The 18,503-nt window shown below is 43.8% G+C and overlaps 1 protein-coding gene across 1 annotated transcript; it reads left to right on the plus strand.

Annotated features, from left to right (window-relative positions):
- The first annotated feature begins 146 nt into the window (after window positions 1-146).
- SIN3B (SIN3 transcription regulator family member B) lies at window positions 147-14,469 on the plus strand. The gene is made up of 18 exons (XM_026067158.1): window positions 147-280; window positions 851-1,004; window positions 2,045-2,308; window positions 2,731-2,874; window positions 3,130-3,252; window positions 3,777-3,866; window positions 4,294-4,412; window positions 5,154-5,361; window positions 6,114-6,230; window positions 6,608-6,846; window positions 7,517-7,700; window positions 7,926-8,520; window positions 9,032-9,201; window positions 9,743-9,916; window positions 10,197-10,289; window positions 10,610-10,704; window positions 11,159-11,363; window positions 11,749-14,469. The coding sequence occupies exons 1-18, from the start codon at window positions 258-260 to the stop codon at window positions 11,977-11,979; spliced, it is 3,228 nt and encodes a 1,075-aa protein (XP_025922943.1). The 5' UTR covers window positions 147-257; the 3' UTR covers window positions 11,980-14,469.
- The last annotated feature ends 4,034 nt before the right edge of the window (window positions 14,470-18,503 follow it).

Consider the following 18,503-nt stretch of genomic DNA (forward strand, 5'->3'; position numbering starts at 1 on the left):
ACCGCGGGGTGTCCCGGGGCCTCCCCCCCTCCCCGGGACCATGGGGCGCCCTTGCCCCCCCCTTTTCCCGGTATCGTGAGGCGCCCCGGGGCCTGTGCCCCCCCCCTCCCCGGTGCCGCGGGGCGCCCTGGGTCCTGCCCCCGGGCGGGGCTCACCCGTGTCTCCCCCCGCAGGTGGAGGACGCGCTCTCCTACCTGGACCAGGTGAAGATCCGCTTTGGCAGCGACCCCGCCACCTACAACGGCTTCCTGGAGATCATGAAGGAGTTCAAGAGCCAGAGGTAAAAGCTGGGCCCCCCCCCGGCCCGCGCGGGGGTTCCTCGGCTTGGCGGGGTCMCCCCAGCCTTCACGCCGGCCTCCCGCCTCCTCGGCCGCACAGGCCGCCCTGCCGGCCCTGTCCCCCCGTAGCGCGGTCACCAGACACTCGGGAGACGGAGGGTCTTTGTCCATCCCAGCATCGTCTGCTCCATCCTTTCCCAGAGCTGAAATCCACAGGGAAAGGCAAGTCTGTTGTTACTGCCCACTCTGAAACCCAGATCCGGGCAAGCAGCTTGGGTGCAGAGCCCCTCTGCGAGCTGCCAGCCCTGGACGTGATGGCTGTCTTGCCTGGTTTGGGTAACCTGCACACTCACGTCTCGGCTCTGCGGAGAGCGTTCCGTTTCCAGCGGCAGGCTGCAGAGCCTGGCGCTCATTCCCTCTGTTGGGGCTAATCTCTAGGTCTGAGGATCCCAAACTTTCTTGTTAAAAATTATATCTCTAAGGAACCAGATGTTTGACATACCTCTGTAATTTTCTGGGTTTAACTTGTATTTTTGGTTCGGATGCAAGTAACAGACTCCTCTCATTTCTAGCATTGACACCCCCGGAGTGATCCGGCGTGTTTCACAGCTGTTCCATGAGCACCCCGACCTCATTGTAGGATTCAATGCTTTCCTCCCTTTGGGCTACAGAATAGAAATTCCGAAGAATGGGAAGTTAAGTATACAGTCACCACTGACTAGTCAGGTAGGTTAAAGTACTTATGTTACTCTAAATGAATTGTGGTATATGTATCCCTATATAGGTCTCTTGCACAGTTTAGGCTATGTAGCAACATGCAATACATGTAAATCTAAAGTTTTTATGTGGTTTTCAAAGTCTGTAAGAATCGGTTTAGTATAAATCTAAATATATATTCTCAAGCTAGTTGTCAGTTTAGCTTGCTAAACCAGGAATGAAATTGCTGACTGAATTGCCACTGCAACTCCAAATGCTTCAGTTAAATTTGAAAACTGAAACTGTGACTGGCTTGACATGTTTACATATATTCTCAGTGCATGGTGTATAATATCAAACTTGAAAAAAAAATCCTGGAAGAATCATATTTCCACTCTTCCAGTGAGAGACTGAGAAATGTGTTTATGCAATAGGCAAAAAAAGAAAAAAAAAAAGTCAGGTGTTGCCATCCAGTTGTTCACATCCTGCAATGAAAGACATCTGTTGTAATATAAATAGATACAGACTGGTCTTTGCTTCCCTTCTTCCTGTGTGGTTATGGAGACTGAAATAGAGCTATCACCTGAATTCTACTTATAAACATATGCCTTAACTCTAATTAGTAGCAGTAAATCTCTTTTAGATCTCAGTTCTCTTAGATCTCTCTGTTGCTCAGAAATTTAGCACCTTTAAGGGGCCCTGTGTTGTAATATGTTTCTTAGAATTGACAGTTCTTCTGAAATAAAACAGTGGCAATAGAAGCTGCAGTGCAGATGAGTTGGTACATTCGTGGCTTCCCTACCCTCTCAAGTGTAGTGGATCATGTAGTGACAGTTAGAAGCATTAATGAGTCAGAGAGTTCATAAGCCAAGTATAGCTTATGGGATTTTTTCAACTGATGATGTTAATGACATAAATAAGGAAATTCATTGGCTAAATTAAATTTTTTCTTTCTCCTTTATGTGTTAACCTTTTTGTAGCTAAACAGCTTGAAAATACTGATACTAAATTGTTGAACTTGCACCTGTGTTTCTCTACAAGTCACTGTCTTGCATGTCTTGTGCCACTAGGTGCCCTCAGAGCCTGTTCCCAGCGCTCTCCCTGGCAGCGGGCTGTTGTTGCATTACTCTCAGGAGAATTCGCACAACCATAGTGACTGTTCCGAGGAGTTTAGGCAACAGCTTCCATACAAAGAAGATAAATCCCAAATTCCTTTGGAGTCTGATTCTGTAGAGTTCAATAATGCTATAAGTTATGTGAATAAGATCAAAACACGTTTTCTTGACCATCCAGAAATTTACAGATCCTTTTTAGAAATTCTTCATACTTACCAGGTAAAAAGTCTTCCATATAAGAGACTGTGGGTTTGCATTGTAGTTGTTTGAACAGCGTTGTCAAATGAAACATCTGTCTGTTGAACAAGCTTGCACAGCTCCCCAGCACTAGCCTTTGTCCAACAGTTGCCTCAAAGATATTCACATGAAATGACAAAAGTGTGAAAGTTGCTGAACTTTCTGGGCTCTGAGGCATAAAATGGTTGTATCTAGATCTGCCTTTACTAACCTTCAGTTGATTTAATGATATTCTGTGTGATAGGATGCACTATAAGAACCTTGGGCTAGCTGATGTTATATAAAGTTTATTCGTATTGCTTAGGGTCTTTGGTTTTGGCTGTTGGCTGCTGTGGAGTTAAGAAATTTTCTTGCTTAGCGAGATATATTTTTATAACTATTTAACATCTGCGTGTATCTTTCAGAAAGAACAGCTGAACACTAAAGGCCGACCCTTTCGAGGCATGTCAGAGGAAGAAGTGTTTACTGAAGTAGCAAACCTGTTCCGGGGGCAGGAGGATCTGCTCTCTGAGTTTGGACAGTTCCTCCCGGAGGCTAAAAGGTCTTTGGTATGTGTATGCTTAGTGTAAGGCAGAATATTGAGTATTCTCTGCTTGTATGTAGAATACATAGAGAAGCTTTAGGAATGCAAAATATTATGGAAAAGCCTACAGCCAGTAGGTGAACTTTGCTCTTTTTCGTTGTTTGGAATTCTACAAAACAGGAGACTTAACTACATTCTCTCTGTTCTGTTCAGATAAACAGGATTCTTTATTTGCACAGACTAAGGAGAGCACATTGAAATCATTATTTATTTACTTCAGTTCACAGGAAATGGACCATGTGAAGTGAACAGTGTCCAGAAGACTGAGCATGAAAAGAATCTGGAACACAGCAAAAAGCGATCCAGACCACTGCTGTTGCGTCCTGTTTCTGGCCCAGCAAAGGTATCCTTTTGCAAGCAAAAATTTAGAATACTCTGATATTACTTGTTGTGTTTAGATAATTGCTTAAAGTTGTAATGARTCAAGTCTTTGAATTATGTAGGTGTTAGGTACAAGAAACAAAATTTCAAAGTTATTTTAAAGAGAATTATTTAATGCAGTGAAAGGGAATTTTTAAAGTATGCTTAAACATGTTAGGCTAACATGTTGAATACTAAATATCAGGACCTTCAGTATTAAGTATGAGGAAGAACAGGACCCTGGAAAGTGCCAATTAATTGCTCTGCAAAGAAATATTTCTCTAAAATTCTTCCTCAAATGGTCCTTTTCTGTTGTTTTCTTCTTCTTAGGCAGAAGTCATTTGATAGAGGTTGCTGTGGAGGATTTGACATGGCAATGTTAGATCACTATTTGGGGAATAGTGAGTTTAAGCCTTTGATGCAGAGAGTTGTTATAGGTCAGCAAAGTGGAATTTTATAGCATTTGAGTCACAACCTTTTAAGTATAACTGCATGTTCTTTTAACAGAAGAAAATGAAACTGCGAGGTACCAAAGATCTCTCAGTAGCAACAGTGGGAAAATATGGAACGCTGCAAGAGTTTTCCTTTTTTGACAAGGTCAGTATCTGGCTTGTTCTCACATTCTGTGGACTTGTTCTCAACCATATATAGGGTTATTAATTGTTTGCTTTTTTATGTAATCTGTGTGTCAGCACTTAGCAATTGCCTGACTTTTTGAGCGGGGGAGACAGACTAAGAAAAAGAAAACAAATGGTTTTGGAAGACTAATGGAAACTCATAATTAACATTTTCCTGAATGCTTTTCTCTGACATGTTTTTCTCTACTTTTCAGTGATATTCCCTCATAATACCATCTGTAGTTACTAAAGTATTATTTGAAACGGGGCATTTTGTGCATATTCTCTTTTTAGGTTGCAGTGAAGATAGAGTTATTGCCACTGTACCCATGGTTCAGACAATCTAGAATATCAACACTAAACACCAGTTCAAGTGGTCTGACATTTCTCTCCAATTTGTGCCTTAGGTGCGCAGGGTGCTAAAGAGTCAGGAAGTCTATGAAAACTTTCTCCGTTGCATTGCTCTCTTCAACCAGGAGTTGGTCTCTGGCTCTGAGCTGCTCCAGCTAGTTACACCATTTTTAGGGTAAGTCACTGATTATCTTCTCTACTATGTTGTACTTTTTAGGCTTTGCTCTGATACTTTATAGTAGGCATTATGAACTTTGTTACCAAAGTTTCAGATTTAACTTCAGGTAACATATTCTGGATAGTATGCCAGAAATTGAAAGCCAATCCAAAAAGAGAGGTTCTAAAATCTGAATCTTTTAACCTGTCTACACAGCTCTTAACGAGCAGTTTGGGAGGATAGTTTCCTCCATCTATGCATCCAGCTGAGAGCTGTACAAGCAGCAGGCTGCCTGATGTTACACTAAACCGTTGGAGGCAGAGAATCTCATACGGTCTGGACAGTGGTCTCTGTTCGTACTCCCTCTTCTAATTTCTCAAAATATAACATGAAATCTCAGAACAGAACTGTGAAACAGATGCATAGTTCTAGCTCTGATGTGAGCCTCTCATGCTGTTTGGCTTCCAACAGAAGAGGGAGTGCCACATGACAAGGAACAGTGACTCCTCAGTCGGTTAAGGGGAGTATTGGTGAAGTTCTGAAGGGGAATTCTTTTTCTGCATTAAGTCAAAAGAACATAAAGCACTTCAGAGGGAATGATAACACAGGTAAAATGTTGGTGAAGGATTTCTCTCTGTAATGCTAACTGTTTAGATTTCACCCTCACTTTTATGACATGCGGAAAAGGATATTAGTCACCCTAAAGCTGTCAGAATGAAATAATATAAAATATACTTACTTGTGTATTTGTCTTTGAAGGAAATTCCCCGAACTCTTTGCACAGTTCAAGTCCTTTCTTGGTGTGAAAGAACTTTCATTTGCTTCTCCACTGAGTGACCGATCTGGGGATGGAATGAGTCGGGAAATCGATTATGCTTCTTGCAAACGCATAGGATCAAGTTACCGGGCTCTTCCAAAAACTTATCAGCAGCCAAAGTGTAGCGGAAGAACAGCCATTTGCAAGGAGGTACTTTGGAATCAAGCTATTGAATCTCTGTTAGCCTGTAACATAACTTTTCCCAGAGCAGGCTGGTCAGTACCTTCACATCTGCTGTTTTCTCGTGATAATCTATCGAAACGCACATTGTACTTACTTAACTTGAAGTGGGCTATTTAGTTTGCTACAGCTTTTGTATGTGGATTTCCTTCTTTAATGCTGATTAGCCAGCTTTAATCTTGCATCTATTATTCATCCAATGTATTGAAATAAGAGTATCTACATGCAGTTTACCAATTTTATCTAAACCTATCTCAGATCACACCTCTCACTTTAACCTCTTTGAGTCTGTGTACAAGCACAGATTTTCTCTTATAGACAGAAGATTAAATAGCATGAAATGAAACTGTTTTCCTGAAAGAAAATTGTGAGCCAGAGTTAGGCGCTGTTCTTACTGAGAATGGTCATTTGCAGAAAAGGTGCTCCCAACCCTCCCGCTTGTAGACAGCTCCATCTCCATTACTTGCAGTTGCTAATTACTGCAGAGCGATCTCTGTGCTTTGTGACATGATAGTAAAGGTGCTTTTAAGCTTTCTAAGCAGGGCCCTGGCACAGTTCTACACAGACCTCTAATTATTCTGACTGTGACTTTTGTACTAGGAAACTTCCAATAGAAACACAGGGAAGAACACTACAGGAATGAAACAGAAGTATCAGGCCCCTTGAGAACACTTCTGAGATCATGAGACTCTGTACAATGTCATTTCTTTGCACTGTTGCAGGTGTTAAATGATACCTGGGTTTCATTTCCATCCTGGTCTGAAGACTCAACTTTTGTCAGCTCCAAGAAGACTCCTTATGAGGAGCAGTTGCACCGCTGTGAAGATGAACGGTTTGAGGTACCTCTGCTGTTTTGCTTTGCTGCTTGTCCATATGGTCTGCCTCCTCAAAAAGCAAAACTTCTAGTTATAAGAATTTTGACTGAATTAATTTGTGGCCAAATACTGAAAGTTTTATTAGTACTCATTGGTTTGAGTTAGAGTTTGTTCTTTTCCACTTGCTTGGAGTCTAGTATGTTCCTTTCAGGCATAAGTCTAGTTCTAAATGTTACCTTTGGGAGAACTGGTGGAGGTGTGTTTTCCAGTAAGAAACTTTGCTGGTGCTTCTTAGCTCCACCCAGTGGGCCTGGAATGCATGCCACAGACCTGAGTATCACTGGTCTCCATTTTCCTGCTATGCCTGTTCTTACACTGTGTCGTTTGTGAACTCCTAACAGTTGGATGTTGTCTTGGAGACCAATTTAGCCACAATACGTGTGCTGGAGAGCGTGCAGAAAAAGCTGTCTCGACTGACTCAAGAGGATCAGGAGAAATTCCGACTGGATGATTGCTTGGGAGGAACATCGGAAGTGATCCAGCGTAGGGCCATCTATCGCATCTATGGTGATAAAGCACCAGAGATCATTGAAAGTCTTAAAAAAAACCCAGTTACTGCAGTTCCTGTTGTTCTTAAGAGGTAATTCCCATTCTCCTGTGCTCACCTATTATCTTTACAAAACTGATACAGGATTATAAAGCTTGTTTGTTTGTTTTTTTTCCAAAAGTAAGTGATTTACTTTTGCTTCCTTAGATTATAATGCAGGACAGAAATAGGAAATAAAGTAGGTTTTCATTTATTTTTAAAGTCACAAATGCATTAGCAGATTCTTAGATATATCTAAAAATATTTCAGTAGTTTATTGAAAATGCACCCTTCTCTATAAAAACTTCTCAGACTGTGCGTAAAGGAAAACCCTATTCTTAATTAGGTTTGAAAGTGAACTATTTTTGAGTTTTAACTTCTTTTAAGTCCAGCCTACTTCTCTGCAGTTCTGTAGGTGGTTTTGAGTACTTCACTTAAACAAGTGTCCATGAAAAGCTGAAAGATTCTGAGAAATGTGCTCCAGGAAGAAAGTTAGGGTGTTGGAAACCACTGTAGATTTCTAGACTTCCTCCTGAGCATTTTTAAATAACTGTTTTCTATTGCTGTTATTTTAAAGGACAACTCATCTCCCATGGTAGTGTTTTTATTGCTTCCAGGAATATTGAAAGGTTTTTGGTGCATCTCAGTTGGCTACATTAGAAATGCTTTGTGTGTATTTCTGTGATTGTCTTTTCAAACTAAAATAGATTGTACATTTTTGCAGATTGAAAGCAAAAGAGGAAGAATGGCGGGAGGCCCAGCAGGGTTTCAACAAAATTTGGCGGGAGCAGTATGAGAAAGCCTACTTGAAGTCTCTTGACCACCAGGCTGTCAACTTCAAACAAAATGACACCAAAGCTTTGCGCTCCAAGAGCTTGCTGAATGAAATTGAGAGTGTCTATGATGAGGTGTGTATGCTAGCAAATAATCCATCCTATTTGTACTTTTTTGTGGTATTATCTAGAGTTTCACATCAAACCTGGGACCTTGTTGAAGTGGTAGTGTTCTGAAGAGTTCTCAGTCAAAAATGAGTGTCCCAAGCATAGCCATTAATATTGGCTTATTTCTTCTGGCAGGAATGGCTCTTGAGCATGGATTGGAAGGATCTTTATCTATTTGTCTCTTGATTACAGCATCAGGAGCAGCATTCAGAGGGGAGAAGTTCATCCACAAATGAGCCTCATCTTATCTTTATCTATGAAGATAAGCAGATTTTGGAAGATGCAGCTTCTCTTATCAGCTACTATGTGAAACGACAGCCTACTATTCAAAAGGAGGATCAGGCAACCATTCGGCAGATAGTGCATCACTTCATACCTGAGCTGTTTTTCTCTCAGCCCCCCGAGCACAGTATTTCTGAAGAATCAACAGATGAGGACAGAGAAAACCATCAGGGGCAGAACCCGGATACTCCTGAGCTACGGAAGAAACACGTGCCTGGGCCTCCAAGCAGTCCTTTGGAGGCCAAAGCAACCTTCTGTGACGTTACAGCTGCTGAGCCTCACAACACTCTGGATGATGTTTACAGCCTGTTCTTTGTCAATAATAATTGGTATTTCTTCCTCCGCCTTCACCAGACTCTGTGCTCCAGGCTCCTAAAGATTTATCGTCAAGCTCAGAAGCAGCTTCTAGAGTATCGAACTGAAAAAGAGAGAGAGAAACTCCTCTGTGAGGGAAGAAAAGAGAAGACCAATGATCCAGCCATGGAACTAAGACTGAAGCAACCAAGTAAGAATAGTCCGAGACACAGTCCATTCCTAATGTTCTGGTTGCTCATGCAAGGTTGTATGTGTCTGAGTAACTCAGAACAGCAGGCAAGTCTGTAAGGAATGCTGAGGCACAAACAACCACTACATTCGAGAATCATGAATACAGCTAGTTTAACAGATAGCTAGCTTGTAATTTATCCCTTCAGGGATCTTATGCATAGTTCATACAGACCTCCTGCAAGCACACTGTTGTCAGATGTTCTGAAGTGTCTTGATGTTTTAATCTGTTATTTTGATTAAAAATGTAAATGACTCCATGACCAATTAGTCATTTAGGCACAAGAGAGTCATGGAAGGGCATGAGAAAAGCTCTTAAAATCTATCAGCACTCCCTAGGGAAGTCTCTCTCTCTACGTGTAAGCATGCTCTTGGTGCTGAACGTCATGATTCTTGAACAGCATTGTCCTTTGTATCTCCTGACTTCACTGTCTCTTGCATGTAGTGAGTGACTGCTCTTTTCTCCTACCTAGGTGAAGTGGAACTGGAGGAGTATTACCCTGCATTCCTGGATATGGTGAGGAGTCTGCTGGATGGGAATATAGATCCAACACAGTATGAGGACACTCTGAGGGAGATGTTCACTATCCATGCCTATATTGGCTTTACTATGGACAAACTGGTGCAGAATATTGTCCGCCAGGTAACTAGTTTGATAGCTGTGCTGTATGTTTGGGGGACAACACATCTTCCTTCTGTAGACAGATAACTTTCTCAGTATCCTGTAATGTAAGAACTCACAAAGCCCAGAGCAAATTCATAGAAAAGTTATGTTTGTAGTGGAAAGTGCCAAGCAGCAGTTCAGCTTCAGCACAGAACCACTTTAGGGGACTGAATGTTCCTGGCCTGTTCCAACATTTTCAAAGTTCCAGTCTTTTCAGAGTTCTGCCATTCCCAAAATAGATCTAAGGCAAAAAAAAGGGCTCAGTCCTTTCTACTCAGTRTCTGTCTTCTAATTACAGTTCTGCMACAGTTAAGGCACATCTTCCCTTTACTCTTCTCTGTACCTTTTACTGTAAGGTAATGAAAAGGGAATGAAGAGTATGGAGTCTGTGGAGGCAGAGTTAAGACTTTGGTACATTGTCTGAGGTGTGGCGTTGTGCTGGGTTTTGCACTTTTATAACGTACTAGAGTTAACTCTTGGCCCAGACTTGCTGACTGAATTCCCCCTTTTTTAATGGAAGCTTCACCATCTAGTGAGCGATGACATCTGCTTGAAGGTTGTTGAGCTCTACTTGAACGAAAGGAAGCGAGGTGCTGCTGGAGGTAACTTATCCTCTAGATGTGTCCGGGCAGCTAAGGAGACCAGCTATCAGTGGAAGGCTGAACGTTGCATGGCAGATGAGAACTGTTTCAAGGTAAGAATTTGCTACCAGGGAACTTTATGAAGTGGCTGTGGCATTTTACCTGGGAGAAGTGGGTTTGGAAGCTCCAAGACCACAATGTTGAGAGGGAGCAATATGGCGAGAAGGTCCCCAAAACAGCACAGGCAGTGTAGTGGCATACTGGCTAACTGTAAACCTTATTGTTTACTCCTCTCCTGGCTCATCTCAGTTGTCTCTAACTCTTTGTGAATATTAAGCATTTTGATATGGACCCCTGTGTGGCCAATATCTTGTGCCTGTCACTTTATTACAGGTAATGTTTCTTCAGCGGAAAGGACAGGTGATCATGACCATTGAGCTACTGGATACAGAAGAAACCCAGACAGAAGATCCTGTGGAAGTCCAGGTAATACCAGTGACTGTGGAGTCTGCTGTGCTGCAGACAAAGCAGATGTCTAGGAATGCTCTTCCACTTTCTTGTTCCAAAATGTGAGACTTTGCCAGGAGAACGAGTTTGCCTGGGAGGTGGGAAGATTACACATGTGGGGCTCTAGCCATTTATACAGATGGGTATACTAGCAAAACAGTTTTAAAGTAAATCAACTTGGGATGGAGTGAGATACCAGCAGCTTCATAAAAAGCAGCTTGGAAATAAACTAGTTCTTTGCAGCAGCGTTTGTTCTGATTACAGAGAAATTTGACTTGAAATTGGTCTCTCTCATGTAGCACCTGGCTAACTACATGGAGCAGTATGTTGGGGTAGAAGGAGCTCCAAGCAACCAGAACGATGGCTTCTTATTGAAGCCGGTCTTTCTGCAAAGGTGAGCTCTCTCCCTTTCCTGAGTCATATCTGCAGCAGCAGTACTATTACCTCCCTGCATATGTGGCAATGATTTTAGGTGACGTGCTGTAAAAACAGCTSCAGGGAAATTCACTCATCTTTGAGGTCTAGAGGGGCTGCTGGAGCCCAGTGCACTGTACCAAGTGGCTGAAGAAAAATTCTGTGACCACAGCATTAAGGTTTGTTCATGAAGCTGTGTTTAGAATGGAGTGGRACTGTCTAAGCAGTTCTTTCTGGGAGGAATTTGAGATCTAATCTGTTCCCATTTCACTAAACATTTGTTGGTGAAGAGCATACGGAGGAAGATTCTGGAGAAACAGTCTGAAAACTAAATGTAGAAATATAAATTTCATACTTGTGCTATCAGTTCTGCTAGCTTAAGAGCCTGGATAACCAAGTGTGACAAATGCTTCACAATCCTTGTTTTGTTCTAGAAACCTAAAAAAGTTCCGCAAGTGGCAATGTAAGCAAGTGAGAGCTCTGCGGAGCGAAGTGAAGAGCTCCTGGAAGAGGCTGATTGGTGTGGAAAGCGCCTGCAATGTGGACTGCCGGTTCAAGCTCAACACCCACAAAATGATGTTCATCATGAACTCGGAGGATTACATGTACAGGCGGGGAGCTCTCTGCCGAGCCAAGCAGGTGCATCTCCTGTTACTCTCTCTGCAGCTCAGGCAGTAGTGGAGGTTGAGGATTTGAGCCAAAAGACAGGTACCGATAATAAGTCTTGTGGCTGCACTCCTGCAAACTACACCCAGAAGTTGCTACTCCTTGTTGGATGAAACAGGGAGGAGAGCTGGTAAATGCTCTGTGCTTTAGTTTAGTTTAGCTGCCTTCGCTTTACCATGCAAACTTTATGGGGGAGTGGCAAACATTAAGAAACAGAGATCTTTAAAGGCAGGTATGTGGCTTCCTGTTTTACTGCTTGTGTTGTTTTAAAGCATGCACATCTCAGATGCACAAAGGGGTGAAGATTTTGGCTTCTCCCCCAGAAACCTCTTGGTGATCTTTACTGTCCTGTTTTCAGGTACAGCCAATGGTGCTGCTAAAGCACCACCAGCAGTTTGAAGAATGGCACAATAGGTGGCTAGAAGAGAACGTGACCATGGAGGCAGTTGATCTAGTTCAAGACTGGCTAATGGGAGATGAAGATGAGGAGATGGTGCCCTGTAAAACAACTTGTGAGACGGTGAATGTCCACGGTGTCCCAGTGAACAGATACAGAGTTCAGTACAGTCGCCGTCCAGCTTCACCATGAGCAGAGACTTGTCCCTGGGACCAAGACAAGTAGGAGCGTTGCTGGTGAAACACTTTTACTCTGAGAATAGTGGTGGGAATGCAATGTATGTATTAATGATATTTATCCAAACAGCATTTTACTTTGGAGTATGATGTATTTTCCATATGGCATAGATTTGTCTCCTTGCAGTGTAATCCTCCAGTCATCACGAAGAGACCTACAAGCTTTATGGGAAGAGGGCTCTTGGCATTGCCACACTTTTTAGTAGTTTCCTAGCTTTAGGCCACTGCTGACCAGCCAGCACAGGAAGGCTGAGTGAGGGGGTCAGGCCCTGGGTGAACTACCGCTAGTGGCTTCRTTGGAGAGATGGAGTTGGGCTGGTGCTTGAGCAGATGCTGGCAGCTGCTTCCACTTTGAAGGGTTTGATGTTCCCTATCTTCTTGGGTTTTATGCCATTCTGGAGCTTGCAGAACTCTTCAGTGTAACCTCCTAGTGCCAGTGGGCTGAGAGCACCTGGCACAGATTGCCAGCCTCACTAGGGGCTGCTTCATTATCTCTGTGTACTAATAAGGCAATGAATGCAGTATTCATTATTGGTGCTCTGGTGAGAAAATGCCAAAACTGAGACAAGGTTGAGGGGCATACTAAACCCTCTAACCCACTCATCGACTAAGTATTTTGGAGCATGAACTAAGGGGAAGAAACTCTGAGCTGCAGTGCTAGGCAAGAGAGCAGCCTGCGGCACAAGGCAGTCTAGACCCATCACCTGCCTGTCTGCAGATACTGCGGATCCCACATCATTGCTTTGTGAACTTACAACCTGCTGCAGACTCTGCCTTCTCAGATCTGGAGCTGCTTGGAGTGTGCGCGTGGGGAGGAATGTCCATTGCGAGGTCTGGTCTTTTTGTTTGTATTTTGCATGCTGACTGGCAGCCTCTGGAGACTGCGTTCTCAGGTGCTTCACTTTCCTTGTGCATGCCCCGACGCCGTGGTTTTGCTGGGTTGTACCACTTAAATGACATCAGCAGATGGAGCTCTTGAAGCACAGTGTTTGCCCTGGATCTGAGGTTTGTCCCAGATACGCTGCTGTTTCTGCTAGGTCAGCACAGATGCTGTATTTTGCAGTGACGCATGGAAATCTGTAATGGGGAGGATTAGACCCAGCCACAACCATCGTAGAGAAGCTTTTCCACTGAACCATCTGTACTTCTAAGCTTTTCTTTTTAATGAAACAAAAACAAGTACCCTGAACCATACAGAACCCTACGTCAATTGTGTGACTTAAATCTATTGAAAAGTCAAGAAAACTCAGTTGTGTCTGTTCTGAAACTCCACTGTGACTTCRCTCTTGTTTTTCAGGGGCCCAGGGCAAGCAAGCTATCCATGGAGTGTATAACAAACGTAATGTCTTGAGGCAGGTCCAGCCTCCTTTCAGCTCTGCTTCCAAGTTTTCCTGGCTTTGGGGGGAATAAAACCCCCCAATATTTTTTGTGGCTTTGATTTTTAGGTTATAATTTCTGCCAGACCTAAGTAGCAGCCTGTAGGATTTGTCCTGGGTTATTTCCACTGTACAGCATTGAGTTTTGCAATTGTCTCACTTGACAGTAGAAAAATTGGCCTTTGGGGTACGTTTAATATAAAACTGTACCGACTCTTTGTCTCTTTTGCAAAATAATCCGTAGGAGGGAGGGAGGGAGGCCAGTCTCCTGGCATTCGTGGCCACTTGCACAACCACTGCCAGCAGAGGACTTTTCATCAAGAATTCATGTTCTCATTGTCTGGGGTCTCTGYTAAATTTTGGTTACAGAAATGATCTGAAGGTTCTTCCCCATGCTCTTGTTGCAGTATAAGACACCGACCACATAGCTATGTGAGAGCTGGGTGGAGCAGGGGGACAAGCCCAGTGCAAAGCACAGTATCCCCTTTTGCTTCCAAACAACTCAACAAAACACACCTCAGTCCTGTTCACCTCTCTGCTGCCTTCCAGTGGAGATGACAACTGTGCCAAATTTTATGGTTTTATGATACAGACAAATGTTTATTAGTCAATAGGTTGCAGCTTGTGGCTTAAAATGCATTTGATTCCGAGTTTCCCAAGGTGTAAGAGGGTAATGCACCTGTGCACCATCCTGTTCCATCGCCCCATTTTTAAGTGTACTTCAGGTATTTTTAAGCATCCTTATTTTGTAAAACTTAATTTATAATCTGAACAGATTAAGTAAGACTTTCACCCTTTACAGCGCTACTGTCTCAAAAATGATAGTAGCAAATGATGTGGATGAAGTAAGCAGGCAGTGCAGGTTTGAGAGTGGCTTGCTAATGTCTGAGGGTTTAACCTTGACCGCTGTGTATCTGCTAGCACGACATTGATTCAAGAGTTTGTTCTTCCATTTTTTTTGAAGGATCTTTGCTTTTGGGCTTGTAATTGCTTTGCCAGCTCTTTGAATGTAGTTTTTTTTATATTTATTTGCACATTCAAGTAAAATAAAATACTGATTTTAAAAGTCTGCCGCTCTCACTGAGTCCTTTGTTTTAAATCAATTTAGAATTTCTGACAATCCCCAGAAATGATTGTCTTGTACCTGAAACTGAATTTTAAACAATACAAAAATGTGACTGTAAAGCTGGATGAACCTCCCTTTAAGCAGGTGCAGGACAGGCTGCAGGGCTTAATCATTTAGGCATGTGCCAACTCCCTTCCAGTGGGCCAGCAAGCAGCAAAGCTTTGAGCTCACCCACGCAGAGAAGTTAGTTAGTGAACAGTAAGCCGAAGTAAGCTAGTGCACACGCTAACTTTAAAGGGAAATAACTTTCCTGCAAGTAGCACACAGTAAGAGATCCCATGCAAGAAGTTTAGTGCCTATGGCTATGTACTAATGTATCTAGCCAAGACCTCTCTTGGAGCAAAGGCCCATACTCAAACAAACAAGAGCGTGAAAGTCCATGAGGTGGCATAGTTGCTCCATGTGGAGATGATTGATAGGTTTCAAAAGAAAACATTTTGTAGTGCCGGTAAAGCATATCTTGCTGCAGATTGGTTATTTCTAGCAGCACCTTTGCTATGAGAGGTGTAGTGTGAAAATACAGTCCAGGCCTGGCCCCCAAGTACGCACACGCTAAATACAGCAGACGTTCAAGAAAGTGACTGATTCCAGTTCCGAAATCTCTAAGCACATCTGCTACAGGTTAAGACAATACAACTACAACCATGAAAATAGCCCTCCACCCGCATTTCCCTCAACCTCCCCAAATTCCTGGGTAATAACATGTTTAACTGTTCCCTGCGAGCTCTGCACAACAAACGAATGTGTAGTTTTTGCAAATTAAGCTGTAGTGATGGGACCCAGATCTGATAGGAGTTTCCTTTACATCATTCTCAACACTTCCGTTGCCATAACAAAAGGCAACTCTACTTTCTGTTCAGCATATTATTTGCTCACAGGGAAACAAACTGTTGTTCTCTTAATAACAATCCTCTGATGCACAAATTGCATGGAATAATTTGATAAAAATGATGGTAGTGGTGTCTCGGAGGACACAGTATGCTTTGCACAAAAGTCTCCTCTTGGAGATCTTGGACTTCTCTCAAAGAGAACATCCCCTGGGCTTCAAGGGAGGCAATAGGCCCTGTGAACGGACAGCCAGATCTGACATCACCCAAGAGCAGTTGGAGATCTCAGCAAGTGGACAGATTTGGCAATGATAAGGAAGGACAGCTTAAAAATATCTTTCAAGTTTGCTGGATGGAATAAGAACTAATGGTTTTCTAAATTCAATCAAGAAATGCTAAAGGGAATACCTGAATTCAGTATTTCATATCTCAGGACTTYTTTTTTCACATGTTCTCATCTCACAATGACACACAGAGAGAAAAAGAAGGACTGTAAACTAATGAGACAATCTAGAAGTATGCGCGTGTAAATATGAGTTGAGATTTTCTTCATGCTTTAGCCATTCCTTCRGAGCAGAACGAAGTAGCTTTACCATAATGAAACCAGAGATACCCTCTATCTTCCACTCACCAAAATTAAACTCTTAAGTCTAGCAGTCCTAAATTATACCTGTGCTAAAGGCTGAATCCAAGGTGACAGAATCTCCCTAGGCTCAGTGCTGAGAAGGGATGAAGGTGTCTGTATGACAGGGGGTAGCCCCCACCCCACTGTCATTATCCTCCTGAGAAAAGGCCAAAAGAAGCCGTTTCAGAATATCTAGAGAATTGTAGTGATGCTAATAAACTTCAAATATTCCTGAATAATGGCTTCACGGGGGCTTTCTATGCTCTGAAATGAAAGCGCAGGCAGAACAGTAATTCTGAAAAAAATTGTTTCCCATGAAGCRTTATACCAGTGCAAGGCTTACAAACGGTGAGGAGATGACCACACAASGTTTGGGATTTGGGAAGTGGTGGGATCCCAGTGGAACAGGAGACCTGTGGGACAGGCAGGAGGGGACAAAGGCAGAGCAATTCCCTGGCGTCTCAGGGTGACAGTAAGAGACGCAACCAAGTGAGGGGAGGGGGAGTCAGTGTGACGGTGAAGCCAGGAAGAGTGGCCAAGGCATGAAATAATCCCGTATGTGCCAGAGCCTGCAATTCCTCTCTCGCAAGGCAAGGGCAAATCTGGGAAGCRTGGAGGGGTCCTGCTTAAAAGGACCATCATTTCTCTATATAGCAATGGTCAGTGGAAGCTTCCTGCGCCTTGTGGTTCTGCGAAGGCTCAAGACGGCGGCACACACAGTGGCTGGGAAAGGCAGGGCCAGCCTTGCGTTCATGGAAAATGTGAGGTTGTGCTGACACCGGTGGAAATGCTCCATGCTGCTGGCTGTAAAGCAGAGCCTCTGCCACCGTGGCTGGCTGCCTCTCCTGCCCGCATCGCGAATGCAAGCTCAGCCTGGGGCAGGTATTAGCTGCACTAAGATTTCTCTCTTGACACCTCCTGACTTGCAGCTGAAGAACTCCCCGGAGCCCCTGGAACCGAGCGGGAATAGCAAGCTCTACGGCAAAGAGGCTATTTGCCTTCCAAAGGTTGATCTGCCAAGCATTAAAGATGCATGTTTGGGGCAGGCCTGGTGGTGTTTGCGCCCTCCTTCTCTAATCTTTTACATCTTTTGGGTTCAGAGCCACAGAATAAAAGCGTGCCTTCTCCCAGGAGGTGATCTATTGAACAATGATTTGCTTTAAAACCAAATTGTTACCCCGCAGGGCAGGGATCACACGACTTAAAGAGATGTTAACAAGCCGTGACAAACCTCTGGCATTAGAATTTTCAAGCAAGCTGTTCTGCATCTAAAGCAGTCACTAAAGATCACACAGCATCTGAAAAATGAAGGCTACAGCAATGAGTAACCTTTCTCTGCTCCACTCCAGAGACCTGGCCATAGGAAGCAGGGCTGTGATTTGCACACTATCTGAACCTGATTACGTCTAATTTTTTGCATACAGAGCATGGAAAGGATCCTGGTTGAGGCATGGAAAATATGTGGCCACATGAGTCATTCTGTAATGGTTCATAAATCCTGAGAGAATCACAAAAAGCAAAACATCTAACATTGCATCTTCCTTGTCCCTGCCAGTGGAACTCCACCTCTCAACACGCTTGGCACAAGGATGTGGGAATACGGCAAAAGCAGAGGAAATAGGATCATTTTCTCCTTGGAATAGAGGAATCTCATCAAACGGCAGCCAGGCTCAGATTTGCAACCTTCACAGAAGAGGCCATTCATAAGCTGAGCAGAAAGAAATGAACTATTGCTCAGGTTGCCAAACCAAATTTACAGTTCCTACTGCCCGGACTCCAGCTCCTGTRTTTACTCTCTTGCAGAGCCAGGCAGGAGACTGGAGAGCAAAAGCCTAAAACCCAGCAACCTCCCAAGCTATGACCTCCTGCCCCACTTGCTTGCCCACTTGATTGCTGGGAAGTGGTCATGCTGGGGCATTTACAGAGGTGCTGCAAGAGGATTTGGGACTTCCCCAGCAATGCTGTGCAAGGCGTTGCCAGAGCACGGAAGGGATCTGCACTCTCAAAGAGCTAACGAACAGGGGTTCAAGTAGCAAAGGATCCTAGAGGTTCAGGTAACATCTGCCAGCCCAAAGGGTCCCTCTTACAACCCTACGTGGGTCATCTCCATACAGCCAACAGCAGCCTGCTGTTGCTCCAAGGTGTTAGCTAGCAAGAAGGAGTCTCTACCCTCTTGGGGGTTTACTGGGTGGAGACCGCACATCTCTGGACGAGCACAGATCTCCTCAGGACAAAAGTGGCTGAAATTCACCACTATCTGCCCAGCAGCAGAGACATCCTGTGGGCCCCTGCCAGGCCCCTTTCCTGCTGGATGGAGCTGCTCTCCCTGTTTATCAGCGGAAGCACAGTGCCTCCGTCGAACCCGGAGACCTTGCCACTTACCGTTCATCTATTACAGCACTCCAGGCTGGGGCTAGTGCTGATTCTCTGCAGTGCAAATAGCTCAGACTCAGGACTTTTAATTAACCTCTGCATTGAGGTCAAGAAGGAAGATGCAGGAGCTCTGTCCCCTGTCTAACCCGGGAG

Source organism: Apteryx rowi, unplaced genomic scaffold, assembly GCF_003343035.1.
Source record: "Apteryx rowi isolate R43461 unplaced genomic scaffold, aptRow1 scaffold_254, whole genome shotgun sequence".
NCBI classification, from domain to species: Eukaryota; Metazoa; Chordata; class Aves; order Apterygiformes; family Apterygidae; genus Apteryx; species Apteryx rowi.

What these genes read in the sequence shown, in the direction of transcription:
- SIN3B (XM_026067158.1), top strand. Translation starts at nt 258, where the DNA reads ATGAAGGAGTTCAAGAGCCAGAG. An exon ending in CTAGTTACACCATTTTTAGG is followed by an intron (nt 4,413 to 5,153) that starts GTAAGTCACTGA and finishes TTGTCTTTGAAG; the next exon opens with GAAATTCCCCGAACTCTTTG. An exon ending in GTTCCTGTTGTTCTTAAGAG is followed by an intron (nt 6,847 to 7,516) that starts GTAATTCCCATT and finishes ACATTTTTGCAG; the next exon opens with ATTGAAAGCAAAAGAGGAAG.